At 41.5% G+C, this 18819-nt stretch overlaps 1 protein-coding gene across 1 annotated transcript in view; it reads right to left on the reverse strand.

Moving 5' to 3' along the window:
- Positions 1-1421: 1421 nt before the first annotated feature.
- The window catches only part of ARSI (arylsulfatase family member I), a 37413-nt gene continuing 20015 nt past the window's right edge, over positions 1422-18819 (reverse strand). Inside the window, exon 2 of the mRNA XM_082255165.1 lies at positions 1422-3226. Coding sequence (XP_082111291.1) covers positions 1825-3226 — 1402 coding nt within the window. The 3' untranslated portion in view covers positions 1422-1824. The remainder of the gene's footprint in view (positions 3227-18819) is intronic.

An 18819-nucleotide genomic window follows, 5' to 3' on the forward strand; every position in this document is an offset into this window, starting at 1 on the left:
TGTTGTGGCGTGGGAGTTGGCCTTTTATCCCCGTGTCAGGAATCTTGTGCAGCAAGTACTAATTCCCATGCGGCAGGTGCTCATTTACATGTGCAGGGTCATGAGCAATAAAGCCTAACATGACATGCAAGGACAAGAATGCGGGCATCTGCGCACACGTACATGCATGGGTGCACCCACAGTTCCTGGTATCCTGCATAGGCTCATTGCTGGATTGTCTGCAGCATTCATGTGTTCTGAGTTCTGAAAACATGCTTAACTTTTTACTGACCCAGCTACACCTGACACTTTTCTTCAGATTACCCTCGTCTGTTACGTCTGCTGCTACGTCTGTGTTATCGACCCCAACACCGACTTCAGACCTAGATTCTGTCTTCTGACTTGGTACTTCCATTCCAGTACCTTGCCATCTCCTGCCTGTCCCTGGCCTGACTTTGAACCTGATCATGATTCTGTACCTGTCTGCCTGGCTGCTGCTGAACGCAGCTTGTGACTTGACTCCATCCTGCCGCTGGGTGGGTCCCTGTGTTTCTAAGCTCCAGCTTCCTAATACCTGCACCCTTCTGCAGCCCTAGCAGTCCCTGTTTCCAATACCAGTTGTACTTGGGCAGGAATTGTGCATGAGGCCCTAACAGGTGTGCTTTAAAATTATTTTCTAGTTTCCCTTACTGGATCAATAGAAAATTCACAATTACATATCTGTTCAATACATATTCATGGTTTCTAACTTGTTGCACTCCGTGAGACAAATTTGTAAGTATGGTGCAAGATAATAGTGATGAGAAGATGTCATTGGGTCACTGTACATTAAAGCGGTAGTATCCAAAAGTGAATAAATAAAATGGGGCCCCCGGCAGTTTAAGTCATATTGTGCTAGTGTGCATTGCATACTAGCACATTATGACAGACTTACCTGAAAATGAAGCCCTCCAGCGGCGCACTGTCACCGTTGAAGGCACTTCCATCTTCACCCAGTCTCGTTTCCGGGTTTGCGGGTATCGGCTATCTGATTGGCCTAAGCTGACGATGACATGAATACCACGAATGTGCGCAGGGGTCACTGTTTATGGCACGGCTCTGAAGGAACAGCACAAGTATGCCGTTTCTTCAGAGTGCATGCAACGGTAAAGTCACCAGCTGCATCTAAAGTAAAAAATCTCCTAAACAATGTACATTTAGGAGATATTTGTTCAGTACCTATAGGTGAGCCTTACGATAGGCTTACCTTTAGATAAAAATCATACATGTGAGTTTACTCCCACTTTAATGAGTACCTCTGCTACAATAGGTGTCAAAAGAAAAACTTTACATGTGTAAAGTGTAATGAGTGTAAGAATTGCAACAATATATTGTGCTAGGCAGCAACGCGTGCTAATACAGACATTGCATACAAAGTAATCCTACGAATCTCCTTCTGATAAAAGCTATGTTTCCCTTTTCCCTCCAAATAAAAGTTTATTTGATTACATTTCAACTTTACAAAAGTGTCGTCTTATGTCTAGACTCACTGTCAACTGCACATCGAGGTCAAAAGTAGCTCAATGTTTCTTGTGTTGTCTATAAATATTTTACCTAGTGCTCATTTTGGTCCAGAATAGCTGCCAATCTGGACATTGTACGTTCCCTGATATAGTGCATACATTTGAAGATCTTTGGACATCACAAGCATATTTCATTTTCGCTATTTCTGGTTCATCTTGAACTGAGGCCCACTCTAATCCTTGTAGTCACATCTTCTTGAAGATGCTGAACACCAAAGCTTTAAAATCTATTGAATCAGACCTCCCCAGAAACTGCAACACAAATGTCAATTCAAATATCGACCTAGATGCGATTTGACATAATACGAGTGTTTAGTTTTCTGAAAAATGACCTAAGCTTGCAAATCTTGCATTTCTTCTTTTTGTTTGCACTCTTTAGATGTCCATTTATCCAATTTTCTTCTTCATCCTCATCCTCACTAGCCCATGGTCCCCATGCACCACCATTAAGCTCTGGATTCCCTCTTGGATCCTCATTTGGATAACGCACTGGGATAGCAGTGTGGTTATAGTAAGCTATACGCAACAATAGTTCCTTAACAATTTCAGGTTTCTGTGAAGACAAGTCATAACGTTCAAAAGGGTCAGCTGTGATGTTGAAAAGCCATACTGATTTACGGGTTCCATCAGTATGACGTTCTAAGTTCCACCAAGTTCCTGGAAAGTTAGTGAGAGTTTGTGGTGGTATCCAATCACTGTAACCAGGGTCCCCAGTTAGCAGCTTAAAATCTTTAACCCTTATAGAGGCCTGAATAGCAGTGTTCCATACTCCTTGACCTTCTTCCAAGGATCCAGACCTGGCAAGATTATACAAGGGGTCAATATTATGCAGAATTTCTGTCCTGGGTGACTCTTTTCCTTCACTTATTGATGGCCACATGTCATAGCCATCAAGTCCCTCTGTTTTAGAAATGTTTCCTCCAGCCAGATTCACTAGTGTTGGATACCAGTCCGTAATATGCATTAGGGATCTACTAGACCTTCTTTTCATTTTAAGCAATGGGCTATGAACAAAACCCAAACTCCTTATACCCCCCTCCCAGTATGTGCCTTTGCGGCCCCGTAAAGGCCAGTTGCTTCCACCAGAGAAGGTTTGACCCCCATTGTCTGATGAGAAAATAATAATGCTGTTGTCATAGTAACCGTACTTTTTCAGTGCCCGGGTGATGTTCTTAACAGCAGCATCCATACATGTTACCATAGCGGCATACTTCCTCCTAGCCACATTGCCCATATTCCTATATGGATAGATGTACTCTCGAGGAGATTGCAAGGGAGTATGCACTGCTTGGAAAGCTATGTATATAAATATAGGTTGCTGAGGATTATGGGAGGCCAAGATATGACTTACACGTTGGGAGTAGAGTATAGTAGAGTATTTGCCAGCAAGGTCCCAAGCCACATTTTCTCCTTCATGCAAGTCAAAGCCACAAACCCCTGGGCCATCACAATTATCATAGGTGTAATAGTCCACGTTCCCAGTCAGAGAGCCAAGAAAAGTGTCAAATCCACGCCTTGTTGGAAGACAATCTTTCTTATAAAATCCCATGTGCCACTTTCCGACCATGTGTGTTGCGTAGCCAGCTTCTTGCAGCTTTTGGGGCAGCGTCACTTGATGAAGAGGTAGACAGTTGGGCTGTCGTGGTCGTATGATTGAATGCTGTAGTCCTGTGTGGATCTGATACCTTAGAAAAGCGAATAATAGGTATAGTTAATAACTATGGATATAGAAAATACGTATATAGAATAAACTGAAGTGTTATACAGAATTACTGAACAAGGTTCTTCGTATATTCTTAAATACATAGATTATCATAAATTGTGATTCTCTGAAAATGAAATAACTTTTTTTAGTGTGAGAAAGGGTTTACAAGGGGGGAACAAGTGCTTTTTTTTTTGTTTTGTTTTTTATTACATACAGATTTCAAGTGTATGTATTGCACATTTTTTTGGTTTTGGATAGAGTAGGTAATTGATAAAACCCTTGAAAGCATAGGCGTGCACACAGGGTACACCCTAATCACCAGATTCCCCTTGCCGCCATGTCCCCCCCCCCCCCCCCCCGCCGCAGCACTACTGGCTTCACTCCTCTCCTCTCCCATCGGCTGCTACAGGGGCTGATTCAAGATGGAGAGTGGGGGAAAGGGCTCGTAAATATGTAATTTGGAAACCACTTCCTTTTTCTGAATAAACACAGTGAGTGATCGGTACCGTCTATTCAGAACTCATCTACTGATGGACATCCTCCTCTGTCCTACTGACATGCCAACTGCTCTACTGACTGACACGATCCACTGTCCTACTGACACCAACCTCTGCCCTACTGACACCATCCACTGCCACTGTCCACATACCACCCATGTTTTAATACATTTATTTGATTTATTTGATTACAAGAGTGTGTGTGTTTTTCATAAGTTACTGCATCAATTTGGCATGGCATGGCAGTGATCAGCCTGTGGCATTGCTGAGGTGTTATGGAAGCCCAGGTTTCTTTTGAAAGGGGCCTTCAGCTCCTCTGCACTGTTGGATCTGGTGTCTCTCATCTTCCTCTTGAAAATACCACACAGATTCTCTATGGGTTTAGGTCAGGGGAGTTTGCTGGCCAATCAAGCACAGTGATAACATGAGCATTAAACCAGGTATTGGTACTTTTTGCAGTGGGGGCAGGTGCAGAGTCTTGTTGGAAGATGAAATCAGCATCTCCATAAAGCTGGTCAGCAGAGGGAAGTATGAGGTGCTTTAGAATTTACTGGTAGATGGCTGAGCTGGCTTTGGACTTGATAAAGCACATAGACCACCACCAGCAGATGATGTGGCTCCCCAAATCATTACAGACTGTGGAACATTTTGCATTTCATTTGGAAATCAAGGTCCCAGAGTCTGGAGGAAGAATTGAGAGGCATAGGATCCAAGTTGCATGAGTTTCAGTGTGAAGTTTACACAGTCAGTGATGATTTTGGGAGCCATGTCATCTTCTGTTGTTGGTCCACTGTGTTTTCTCAAGTCCAGAGTCAGCGCAGCCCTCTAGCAGGAAATTTTAGAGCACTTTATGCTTCCCTCTGCTGACCAGCTTTACGGAGCTGCCGATTTCATTTTCCAGCAGGACTTGGCACCTGCCCACACTGCCAAAAGTACCAATACCTGGTTTTAATGATCATGGTATCACAGTATTTGATTGGCCAGCAAACTTGCCTGACCTAAACCCCATAGAGAATCTGTGGGGTATTGTCAAGAGGAAGATGAGAGACACCAGATCCAACAATGCAGATGAGCTGAAGGCTGCTATCAAAGAAACCTGGGCTTCCATAACACCTTAGCAGTGCCACAGGCTGATAACATCCATGCCACACCGCATTGATGCAGTCATTCATGCAAAAGGAGCCCTGACCAAGTATTATGTGCATACTATACTGTGCATGGACATACTTTTCAGTAAGCCAACATTTCTGTATCAAAAATCCTTTTTTATTGGTCTTATATAATATTCTGATTTTCTGAGATACTGAATTTTGGGTTTTCACACATGTGTTTGAGCTTTGGGGTGCACACCCTAATGCAATAAGCTGCGCACACCTATGCCAGTTTTTTTTTTTGCCTGTGTACCTCTGGGAACATTTCACTTCTATTCTTGTCTCAGAGATTCAAGTCAGAGGAAATATCCCAAAATGAGAGGAATTCTCATGTTGGACAGCTGTTGCCAGAGTAGGCGTCCCCAGTGAAAGATTTCCCTTTACCATTTGCTCTAGTGAGAACTCCAAAATTTTAATTTTCCCTAATTCCTTGCTTGTTGACAACAGTCACCAGTACAAATAAAGAGGATACATCTCCCTAGAATTTTGATGAAGATATGGACCTTTTGTACTACCTACTGTCACAAGTACCAACATCCCTAATAAACTTACAGAATCAAAAATAACATCTTTGAAACAGGATTTTTTTTTCATATCACATACACAACTTTTCATAAAAATCCTCATCATATGATAAGCAAAATTCATGATAAGAGCAGTACATCTAGGTTTTAAAAGTATACAAGCACAGCTCCTGGCTCAAATCACATATTATCATAGTTTTAAAAGATTCATTGTCTTTTCATTGTCATAATAAAGTATCATAAGATTGGAATTAAATGAACAGAGACGCTACATGCTCATACAATATGTTTTAGTGTTCAAAAAAGCAAGCTTATGGATGCTGCTGTGTTAAGCACCCACAGGGGAGGTGTCAGACAAAGGAGAATCTTAAGCCTGGTATACACTAGTGTTTTTTTCATTCAACCCAGTGGGCTGAACGAAAAAAAAAAAAACTGACGAGCTCGGGAGGAACTGCTGTACTAACTATGCAATGTTAGTAAAGCAATCCCCCCCCCCCCCCGCTGAGCTATTGTGTTCTGACAGGGGACGTCCCCCCTCCAGAACACACTGGTCAGCGTTCACAGCCATTAGCTGAGAGCACTGATCAGATGCCAATCGGCAGGCCTTTTTCATTCATGCCCCTTCTACATTTGGCCGGCTTCTAGACCAGCTGCTGTACACACACGTCCCGAATGCCAGTCGGTTTCTACTGAACCAGCCGATACCGCCCAATATTTGGCCCGTTTGTATGATTTAGTACTAATGAGTGATATCCCTAAACACTTTGAATGCCCTTTTATCAGGGCTATAAATGGAAAGTCAATATGAATAGTCATCATGATGTACAGTATATATGTTTATGATAAATGTAAAGTGGTTGCAAATATTTAGGGTGATCTACATGTTTCGTCAGATACAATGGAACAAGTTCACTTGTGATATACATATGGTAAATTTGTCCTGAGAAAGCGTATTTTTGCTGCTTAACATGTTGAAAGGAAGATATGAACATTGAAAGCTCCCAGTGATGTGTTTGAATATGATGGTCCATTAGGGGCATGATATTCATGATCAGTTCATGTGATTGTTTTAATCAAAAGTATTAGGTATGTGGCCTTTTGATTGCTGAAGTTATATTTATAAATTGTGTAATTTTATATAGGTTTCCAATATGCTACATTTAAAGTCCTAAATGTGTTTTTTTTTTTTTGGTTACATTCCGTATAGAAATTAGTAATAAAAAAATAAAAATAAAAAAAACTGGTTCTAGCTTTTATCATTAAAAAGGAGGTGCAGTCTTGGGAAAATAATTTCATCACTCTTCCCTCACTCACCACTCAGATTGTAACAAGGTAACCCAGAACATAAAGGGAATTTTCCAAGACATTGAAATTAGCTAACTATCAAGGGAGGAGATATAATTCATGCAGCAAAAAAGTATGGCTAATGCAGCTCACGTTCACTATGGGACCTTGGGGAGCACCCAAGATTTTCAAATGCTTAGAAACATAACATGAGCCCACACCAACTATTGTGAGGCCCAGAAGCCGAGGTGTTGTCCCCTTTCATCAGGGCTTTAAAAGCTGCATAAGATTGGCCAGCATGAAAAAGTTCTAGGGACTCGTGACACAAAAGTGACTGCTGCAGCACTTCCATATCTTTCCAACTAGGACTAATAAACTTAGATTTCTGGACTCTACAACAATTACCCTTATCCTTCAATACTTTGAGGCTCTGATCTGGAATAAGCATGTAGGTATGGACTTTTGTCTTTTACATAGTTACATAGTAGTTGAGGTTGAATAAAGACAATAGTCCATCCAGTTCAACCTGTGTAGGCACGCGTGGCCGTAATCATCTCACATACCCCTCGATGTTTTGATCCATTAGAAGTATGTCCAAGAGTCTTTTAAAAGTAGCCATACTTCCCGCAGAAACCACCTCTTGCGGTAAAGAACTCCACAATCTTGTAGCCCTAACAGTAAAAAAACCCCTGCGTTGCCTGAGGTCAAAACGCTTCTCCTCTAAATGTATGTCCTCGAGTCCTCATGCAATCCTTGCGACTGAATAGCTTTTTTTCTATGCTGAGATCACCATTGAGGTATTTATAAATTGCTATCATTGCTATTTACATTTTCATGACATACCTCTTTTTAGGTCTAGTAATGTCATCACACAGTGTGCGGCTTATGGCCAGTAGGAAGAGCTAGGAGGGTGCTGTACATAGCTTTCTGAAAGCATCATAGCACCCTGCTTCATAGTTCCTCTCAAGGGCCCTCAGGCCTGATGCAAACAGTGGGATAGCCCTTGAGGGGAGTTATACCAAACCTAAAATGCCTTTAGGTTTTGGTGATTGTCAGTCTGAAGGAATAGGTGTTCCTTAGAAGGCTTCTTTTGTATGTTGGTAACACCTACATGTGATACTGAGCCTCAGTGGTTGAAAGAACTGAAATTAAATGAATTTAAGGGATGGACCAAGAACAGGAAAGTTGGGGAGGAAAGAGTTGGACATGCTCCAGCCAAGAAGTGAGGTGGGCTCTGTCTGTCTATCTGCAGCATCTAATGCATGCTGTGAGAAGCTCACAGTGTGCAGTGAAATCAGAGCAAGCTATTTCAAAGGAGAGGAGCCTGAACAACTGAGCAATACTGAAGGTAACGCTGGAGTTCAGCTTTAATATATGGTAAGTTTACTTGGGCAAACTATGCGCAATGCTCTAATTTAAAGTGCTGACCAACAGTAAAATTCTGCTTTTCCACACACAGCACTACTGTCTTTCTGTTAGCATCTCTAGCTACATTAATATTGAAAATGTAAAAAAGTTGGTTTGAAAGTTTTGTTATTTAATGTATTTTTTACATATTCTTCATTCATCAGCAGGAGGGATGTCTGCTATCATCCTGCAACCTCCGTTCCTGGTACATAATGCAGTCTGGTTCCAGCTGTCGTTGTGTAAGAGTTAGAAGCCCACAGGTTATCTATTCTTGGTACACAGCTCATATATAATGTATGAGCTGTGTTTTCTGAAATCATCTTTTTGCATTCTGGTGTATGTTTTATAAATTTCTAGGCTATGCTAAAAATTATTGGCTTGTAAACAAACTCTGTTTCCCAGGTAAAGGCATGCGCACACAAGGACTTTTCACAAGTCCAGTAGAGGAACTCTGTTTTCACGCTATCCAGAGAATATCAGATGATCTGCCCACTGGGGTAATGCTGGCCACACACGTTGCGATTTTTGCACCGTCCCAACCACTTTCAGTTACAGAACAATCAAATGGAAGAAACCTATTAAAAGTTTTGATTGTTTAAAAGATTAGACACAAATTGTTGGTGGTAGGCTGCAAGCAGAGGGTCACAGTACCCCTCATCATATGTATTGTCTTACTATTGTCAAAGTGTGACAAGTGACCCTCTTGAGCATTGGAAGATTGACAGGAATTAAAGAGGAAGTAAACCCTGCACAAAAAAATGAGAAAAAAAAAACCTGTAAGACAAAGGCATAATGAGCTAGTATGCATCGCATACTAGCTCATTATGAAATACTTACTTTAGAACAAAGCCCCCACAGTGCCGCCCGCACAGCGACAGAACGGCTGACATGTTCGGCCATCCTGCTTCCTGGTTTGCGCCCTCCGGCCATCTGATTGGCCAGAGGCGCGATTACATCACTCCCACGCATGCGCGCGGGAGCCGCCGTTCATGCCACAGGGCTCTGAAGGAACGGCACGTGTGGCCATTCCTTCAGAGCTCATGCGCCGATGACGTAATCGGCTGCATTAAAAGTAAATATCTCCTAAACAGTGCAAGTTTAGGAGATATTTACAGTACTTATTAAAGGCTTACCTATAGGTACAACTTCCAAGAGAGGGTTTACAACCTCTTTAAGCTGAAGTATATCTAAACCGAATAAAAAAATTGAATAAATGTCAGCCTACCAATCCTTGGATGTGGTAGCTGCATTTGTTTTTTTTCACAAAATTGTTAAATCCTTTGGGGGGGGGGGGGGTGTTGGGATAGTGTGCGCAATTATACGAAAGTCACTTTTTGAACAATGCTTGAACTGAATGTGTGTCACTGTGTCAGAAAATTATAATGTCTATATGAAGTAGAAGAGGTTAACAACCTTGTTTTTATAAGCTTTTGTATGAAATAAAATTTAATGTGTTTTATATAAATAAACTTTCGTATAATTGCCCACACAATCCCAGCCCCCCCAAGAGGATTTAACAATTTTGTGAAAATATAAGGGATGATGGCAATTGATCTCTAAGAGCTTCTAGAGATAACAATTCCATATGCATTTGGTTTTTTTCATTGTATTTTCTGCAAGTAAAGAAAAATAACTGGTGGTTCTGTCAGAAATCTTCTGTCATTGTAACTTTCTGTGTATTGAACTGAAATTTCAATAGTATTATCTGCTTTCTCAGTTATCTGTGAACTAAAAATAAACGTACCCCTTTTTAATGGAGATGAGGCTGGAGGAGTTGTTTTTGTCCAAATCAGGATAGTTCCTTAGAGTATCAACACTGCTCTTCCATAGATTCAATGTATTCAAGGCCACTGCTAGGGTTTACAGCCAGCCCTCAGTTTAAAGAACCTAATGGTGCTACGGGGCAGCTTCTCTACCATATGCTTATTCACAGACTGTAAGGCAGAGGAGTTAGGCCCCTTTCACACGAGCGCTTCCATTATGTGGGTTTCTCTTGCTCAGCGGGGAACCACTCCCATGATCCCTGCTGAGCAGGCGAATGACAGGTCCTGTCCGCTCCGCTGTGCAAAGTGGACATGGACACAGTTCCGCTCTCCTCTATAGGGAAAAAGGAAACGGACCACCTGTCCGCTTTCATCTGATCCTATCCGATCATGTACATTAAATACACCTGACCCCTGCAACCTGTACGTAACACATTCCTGACCCCAGGATGCTATATTTTACCCACATCTGGGCAGGCAGGGGGGCTGTCTGGATGAGGTATAGGGGATCTGTCAGGTAGGCTGTGCAAGGCTCCAGGATTTATAATTGCTGCCCTGACTGTATGAACTAAGAGCTGTCACCCTAGGCCAGAAAGTGTTTTTTTTTTGGCAGGATCCCTAGGTGAAAATAAAGAGAAAAAAGTCTAATAAAAATGAAACTAATGTAACCAGCACATCTAAAGACTGGAAAGCTGCCTTCTATTGCATTTTTCTTTTTGGGTTTTATATACTTTAAAAATGTTTCATGAGGCAGTTTAGCAATTGAGTGGTCTTCCCTCCAGCAACCTATAAAGAGGTTAAGTGTGCAGTGATCCACATCAGGCCAGATGTTACTGTCTCTAAGCAGGAAGCATTGATTGTTAGAAGGTCTTAGCTAGCCAACAACCTCCTCTGCCAAAATATGCTCAGACTCATGCCTTTATTGCTTTTTTTGCCCATATACTGCATTTTCAAGACTGCAACTTCTGGCTGAACGTAGTAAGCAATGGCAATATATTGTGTGCATCACCATTCCTGCAAGATTGACTTACAAACAAGCTGTCGCTATAGTTGTATTTGTTAACTATTACTAGTAGTTACAAAACAAAAAAAAAAAAAACACTTTGCAAGGGGTAGCTGGAAAATTGATAATTCCTAAGAAATGCCAAGAATTATGTTTTGGTATAATTTAGATGCATTTGGTTCCCCAGTTTCCTCACGTTTCATTGATTTACTAACAGACATATGTGACTGGATGTCACACTACTTCCTCAAATCTATCCATTACCCAGCCCATATTATTTCCTTCCCCAAGTACCCCTTCCCCTGACTTCTCTGTCAAGATCAATGGTACACCTATCAGTTTTTCCCCAAAAAAGGGTGCTAGGGGTAACCCTGGATTGTGTACTCTCCTTTCAGGCCCACATCCAATCACTGTTCAAAGCTTGCCACCTCAACCTTCACAACATATCCAGAATACGCCCCTTTTTAACCATTGACTACTGACCCCTAAGCTTCTAATTCACTCCCTGGTTATCTTTCGTCTTGACTACTGCAACTCGCTCCTCATTGGATTACTTTTACATAGGCTATCCCCTAATAAGTCCATCATGAATGATGCTGCCAGACTCCACCACCTTACAAACCACTCATTGTCTGCGACCCCTCTCTGCCAATCCCTCCACTGGCTTCTGCTCATTCAAGGAAAACAATTCTAAGTACTAACAACAACTTAAAAAGCCATCCACAACTCTGTTCCCAGATACATCACTAACCTGGTCTCAAAATATCCACCAAACCACTCTCTCCAATCCTCCCAAGACCTCCTGCTCTCTAGCTCCCTTGTTACCTACTCCCATGCCCGCCTCCAGGACTTCTCCCCAGCTTCTCCCATTCTTTGAAACTACCCTGAAGCCACCCTAGAAAGTAGAGAGATTTCTCCCAGGTTCTAGATCCCAAGAAGTCATCAGCAGTGCCATCTTAAGAGCATTATAGCCCCCAGGCAATGCAGTGTACTGGGACCCGCCTACACAATCACTCACGAGAATAAAAATGCAAATTATTGATAAGGCGATATTTATTGGTACAGCAGTGCCTGGCTAATGACAACTTCCAAGTTCAGTGGCTGGGTCCAGTGAACACACACACACACTGACGGGAGTCAGACTCGACTATCCTGTGTGTGCCTGTTCCCTTGGTGGCAGACAGGCATTCCTGTAGTTGTGGGCTACCCCTTCCATGGCCCAAGTGGCCTGACAGCAGGGCAGGGCCGACAGGCGCTTGCCACCTGCTATGTTCAGCGGCGGTATGCACACAGGAATTGTGACTAATGCTTGCCTGTGGCTGGGTCGCTGGGCAGGTGGGGCCCCCCAAGCAAGTGGGGCCCCCCGGGCAACTGCCCAGTGTGCTCATTCGGTAAGATGGCCCTGGTCATCAGAGAGGATTGGATTCCTACGGGATTCTGGAAAATACTGGACTAAGATGTGAGTCTGAGACAACCCTTCTTGGGTAACAACTGCATACTAAAGTAAATAACTTGGGTGCACTGGCTGTGTGCAGTCTAGGAAGCTCTCTGTGTTATCAGAGCTTGAAAGATATGTTTGGATGTTGCTCTGTACTTCACATATGGCCTTCCAAGCTCAACAATGAAAATTGCTCATGGTCACAGGAGCTTATTCCAGATTTCCCATTATCAAAATACTAATTTGCTAGGCTGTGATGCTGACTTGTTTTCAGCAATACATTAAATCACTACTCAATATTGAACATTCCTCTGTTTTTCCTGATCTGCATTCTTGTGAAAGGTCAACTCATAATATATTCAATCCAGGGGATCAGCATAATAGCTAGGAAACAAATATTTCTGAAAAGGTTGGTAATACAGTCCCTGATATCTCTTAGTAAAGCTTTGTATAAAATAACACTGGGTAATCTCTATATTTTGATTTTTTTTTCTGCTTTATACATTTCAGCTCCCGTCCTTTTTAGAGGCCTAAAATTTTAAACATTGACCCTGCTGAGTATTGGCATTATTCCTATACTTGATGGGGAAAAAGCAAATGTTTTAACGCTTGTCATTTGTGGTGCTTTGATAAGTAAAGGACTTATCCAGCTACCAGTTGTCACTGTTAATACAAAATATGATTGCTTCTTTATTGGAATCATAAAGCATCATAAATACTCAGGGTTGTATACAGCATAAAAGAAGAGCAAAAGGAGGCCACTTGGGAAATCTCAGATATAAAATAGGGAAAAGCAGGCGTAATAAAGAAATGATTAAACCTGCTTGCTTGCTGCAGGCAACTCTTCCACCGGGTTTGGGAAATGTTGTTCATTTATGGCTGTTTTTTCCTTTCTGCTTAAAAAAGTGAAGGTAATCTTCTGCAAATGTTTGCAGACTAAAAGAAAGGCCAATGAAAAGTTTATGCAAATATTTTATGTTGGACATTCCTAATACGAACATGCCCTTTACTCTTTCTGAGCTGTCCAAAATCGGTGAACAATCACTTGTAATATTCATTGAAAAGAGCCATCTGTACAGAAACATTCTCAAACAGGTTGCTAAGTAATTTCAACCAAAATCTCAAATTTCGTTCTATCATGTGCCATTGCATTTATTACCCACAGCAGCTATTTTTTTTATGCTATTACAATTAAATCAAACAATATGGTAAATATAAACAACATACAATCACATATGAACAGTGCTAGTATAAGTAACCAGCTTTAAAATAAACTGTAACTAACCTGCACCTCATTGCTTTGAGGATCTCTTACTGAAACACTAAAGCCTCGTACACACGCATCAAAAATCGGCAGGGAATTTTTGTCCAAGGACCGATCTGCCGATTTTCGGCTTGTTAGTATGATGCTTCCGACAACCAACTCCGACTTTTCGGCCGAAAAAAATCTGGTGTGCAGGCTATAAAATTTTTGTCCGCCGTCAAAACACGGCCGATTTTCGTGCAGTCAGTACAGATTTCGGCAGGGAAAAATCTAATGAGCAAGTCTGGGCATGCTCAGAGAAGAAAGAACACAAAGAAAGCAAACCAACACATGACATCACTTCTGAAGTAGAATTTTGTTGGGCGAGAAAATTTGTGTGCAGTCTAGGCACATTCCAACCAACAAAACACCACTCTGGACAAAAGACGGACGATCGGTCGGCCGATAATCGCTGCGTGTGTACTTAAAACTTAAAACTCTTCTGGGAACTGATCTTCAAGTAGAACACTACCACAACCAGTCCCATGCCTTTGGATCTGCCCTCTTGACAAAAACCCCTGCTAATTTTGCTAGTGCCGAAGACCCTATACCCACCTGGCTGACATGACAATTGGTTTGATTTAATGACCAAAACAAAAGGGGATGGGTGAGCATGACAACTTTTCAGCTCAGTAGAACATTCTTTAATAGTCATCCTAAAGTAAAAAAAATGGGAAGCAGCCCCCGCAGCTCTTCCCTAGCCTATCTGACTATCCTATTCTCCCTAAATGAAAGCCTCTTTCACTACAGTCTTTAAAACAAGTTTAGAATAAAAAATGCAAGAACAGGTTGATGGCGCTGCCAGTATATACCTGCTAATCCGTTTGCTTTCTAATGATGCTAAAATAAATGTTAAATGTAGAATTAATAAAGTGTCTTGTGCTTCATAAATAAATATTGAATATGAAATAAAGTGTCAGGTGCTTCATACTAATGAAAAAAATCTGGGGTTAAGTGCAAGAAATAGGTGATCCAATTCTGTGAAAAATGTACAATTTTACTAGTGCAAGCTCCAAGTATAAATAAATGAATTAGTTCCTAGGTGAGTGAACCTTAAAAATAAGTAAGCCAACCTAGAAAGGATTGGTAAAAATTAGGGATGCACCGAAATGAAATTCTTGGCCGAAGCCGAATAATAATAAAATGTTTGGCCGAAGGCCGAAGGCCGAATACCGAACGCGGTGTTTTGCATTTTTTCCATTTATTTTGCCAATTTTTTGTCCTCTCTCTTGTCCTCTCGTGTCTCTCTCTCTCTCTCGTCCTCTCACTCTCTCTTGTCCTCTCATGTCTCTCTCTCTCTTGTCCTCTCATGTCTCTCTCTCTCTCTCTCTCTCTCTTGTCCTCTCATGTCTCTCTCTCTCCCTAAATGTTACTGTAGGGAATGGGATTCAGTGCACACTGCAGCCTTGTACCATAGGGTTAATGTTAGTTACACTGTAGGGATTGGGAAGGATGCTGGGAATGGAAATCAGGAAGCATGCAGGCAGCCTTGTAAATTTTAATTGCAGATAAAGGGCACTGGGCAGGTCAGGGTTAATGTGGTAACATCAATTACTCAGTGACAGTCAGTCAGTGTCAGTGTGGACTCGATCAGATTATACAGTGACAGACAGTCTCTCATAGTGGTGGTAGTAGGAGGCTGGAGGTGGACTAGTAGTAGCCTGGAAAGGAGCACAGCCGCATACATACATTACTCACTCGTGCACTGCAGCCCGCCCCACACATTCAGTGAGTCTTACTCTCCTCCCTAGTTTTTTCAATGGCACATTCAGGAAGCCAATCACGCCGTGAGTAGCGGCACAGCGGAACCAATCAGGTGTGCAGGCACGCGTGATTGGTTCGCTGTGCAGCTAATCACGGCGTGATTGGCTTCCTGAATGTGCCATTGAAAAAACTAGGGAGGAGAGTAAGACTCACTGAATGTGTGGGGCGGGCTGCAGTGCACGAGTGAGTAATGTATGTATGCTCACCGCTGAAGTGTCCCGGCTTCCCCTGCCTAACACGGAAGTCTGTGAGTCCTCCTGTCCTCCTCCGAGTCCCTTCCCCCTGTAAATATCATATCGACTATCGTTCAGCCCTATTATTCGGCACAAAATTATTCGGCCTTTTGACTTATTCGGCCGAACACCGAAAGTGCTATTTTTTCTATTTTCGGCCGAATAATGTTCGGCCGCCGATTATTCGGTGCATCCCTAGTAAAAAATATATTGAATCAACCTAAAATCATATATTATTACATACGTGAACTGTGAAATCTTTAAAAAGTGAAATCCTTAAAAAGTGCAAGCTCTACAATAGGAAGCATCAAATGTTAAAACGCAGGTATATAAATAATACGCTAAAGATATAACATCAGAACTACAGGTACTGGCAAGTCCGTAATGGCTAAAAGTCCTAGAGGAAAGGTGAGTCCCACTATGGTGAAACACTCCCTAGTTAGGGGTGCAAAAAGTGACTGGTGCAGGTGCTCTGGCAGAAATTATGGTGATGCTCGAGTGCCGGTGACCATTCAGTGCTCCCCGCACCCCTTGGACCGCACTCACCAGATTTGATCACCCCTGCAGGGGTATCAAGCCTTGGATCAATAATCCTGGGGGTCCCCTTATTACTGTATCGCTAGTATGGTCCAATGTCCTGCCCGAGTCCTCCGTATCGGGGTCCTTGCAATTAGGATCCACGGGTATATATGTGGGGGAAGAAGGCTTCACATAGAGTAGTACCGTTTTTGTAAAAAGGCTTTATTAAATCAAAAATAGGTACTTACAAACGTGATGAGTGAATAGGCAGGTAAAAACAATAATCGTTGCGGACTTCTGGGACGCCGTGCGAGCCACTAGCTTGCACTAGTAAAATTGTACATTTTTCACAGAATTGGATCACCTATTTCTTGCACTTAACCCCAGATTTTTTTCATTAGTATGAAGCACCTGACACTTTATTTCATATTCAATATTTATTTATGAAGCACAAGACACTTTATTAATTCTACATTTAACATTTATTTTAGCATCATTAGAAAGCAAACGGATTAGCAGGTATATACTGGCAGCGCCATCAACCTGTTCTTGCATTTTTTATCTTACTATACTCCTAGGAATATAGTGTACAGGTGGGCTGCAGCCAGCATCAACTTTAATTATCCTAAGCGCGGATTTTTTTCATTTCAAGTTTAGAATAAACCCTACCTCTGCGTGTCCCAGTATCTCCTGTGCATTTTTCTATACTGTTAAATAAATAACAATAACCAGCACATCTGGTTTTGGGTGGACTGACCCTTTGAATATACTTTAGAAATACTTTGCGGTCTGAAATACATATATGATTACTATTTTACCTGCCAAAATCGTTGTATTTGGCAGCCAATCTTTGCTATGAACCCCTTGCTAGTTAGTAAAGTTTCCAAGTTTAGCATGACTTGAAGAGTCCGCTTACTGAAAAGAAGTGATGATGTTAAATTATTCTCCAATGAGGGGGCTGGAAGTGGATGTCTGTGCAGTGAAGAAAATGTGTAATAATAAATATAATAGAAAATGTGTAATTATAATTTCTTTGGATGTTTAAAGGAAAACTTTGATCAGCTATAAAAAAAATGCCATTAGGGTGCCCCAATATATTTATGAATTACTGCTCCTTTAGAGAGATGTAATGCATAGGAATGCTTACTGTATTCCTCAGTTCATCCACAATCTCCAGTCTTCCTCACTCTCATTGTAGCACTGGAATCTGAACAAACCCTTAATGTCATCACAAACAATTAGGGACTGGCTGTTGCCGCTGGTCCTTCATTGTTCATGATGATGTTGGTGAGCGGGCACACATGACCAGGAGAATAGGGGTGGCTTTGTGGGACAGACCATCTATACTGGAACTTGGAGGGAGGAAACCTGTAAGACCAAGGAGTAATAATAATGAATTCTCTAGATTACATGCCTCCTGGACTAAATGAGCACTAAATTCTTTATATATGGGGGAGGGGCACCCTAATGGCATTTTCTTAGGGTCTGAGTTCCGCTTTAAACAGGAAACGTATACAGTATGTATGTAACTGCCTGGATTTTCAAATGCAATTATTAATTATTCTGTGCTTTTGCTTTAGGGGATTAGCTAATGTTTATTAGCTCCCAGCTTAACACAATTCAGACTACTGTATTTGGTTTGGATTTAAACAGCTCGTTTATTAAAAGCCAAAAATAAACTTTTTTTTTTCATTTTAAAAGATATAGAAGAGTTATTGTTTATACGGTCTTAGAGAAAGTTAATCTATGTTGCGTAATTTAGGAAATATGCGTGACATTAAATCCACAGTGATGGATCTTTATTCCAGATGTATTCATAGAATTGTATTATATTTTTGTGTCTTCATCTGGTTTATGGTTGTGTGATGTCATGAAACAAACAAAATGCTTGAAAACAGATGCCGTTATATAACTGAACAATAAGAACATCCATTTGGTGGTGTGAGGGAGAAAAATGTAGACAAAGCTTTGGACAAATGAAAATATACATCTGACTGTGTTCAAGGAATTAATCTACTTCATATTCACGTGATAAGGCAACTTTTTAACAGGAGAATCTTGAGCGCTGGCTATGGTAGTAGAATGGGCAACATGTATATTGGCTGTTGAAATTTTTTATAAATGCATCTGGTGATGGTGTGACAGACATGTTTACTTAATTAATTCAATAGTGCAATACAGAGGAGATATATCTGGGGATATTCTCCATAATCAAGAGTGGAATCAGTAAAATATACATTATTAGTGTAGCGCTACTCCCGTAGGAGAAGCAGGAAATACTATCCAGATTTTTCCAACTTCTGCCCCACAGCCAGGCACACAACAGGCTCTTTCACTATTTCTCCAAGGATCAGTCTAGGGGATTTTTTTTGTTGTTTTTATTTTTGGGGAACGTGGATAGGGATGAGGAAGGTGGTGGGATACTCCAAAGATAAGAACTATGTACAGCTGAGGGTTTGGTTTTCCTTTCAGGACAAGCTATGATAAAGTCTGGGTTTGTAACAAACAGTAGACTTCAGCTTAAGTAGTAGAAGAGCCATTAGAGCAAAGCCCCTAGGAATGTGTCTGGACAGAGCTGTTCAGGACACAAGCTAGTGCCCCCTTCAATAAACCCACAGCTGACTATAACAAGGCACCAGAGGGGTAGCTAGTGCAAAAGGTCTTGGAGTGTCTATACTCACAAAACT

Source organism: Pelophylax lessonae, assembly GCF_965119305.1.
Source record: "Pelophylax lessonae genome assembly, chromosome: 4".
NCBI classification, from domain to species: domain Eukaryota; kingdom Metazoa; phylum Chordata; class Amphibia; order Anura; family Ranidae; genus Pelophylax; species Pelophylax lessonae.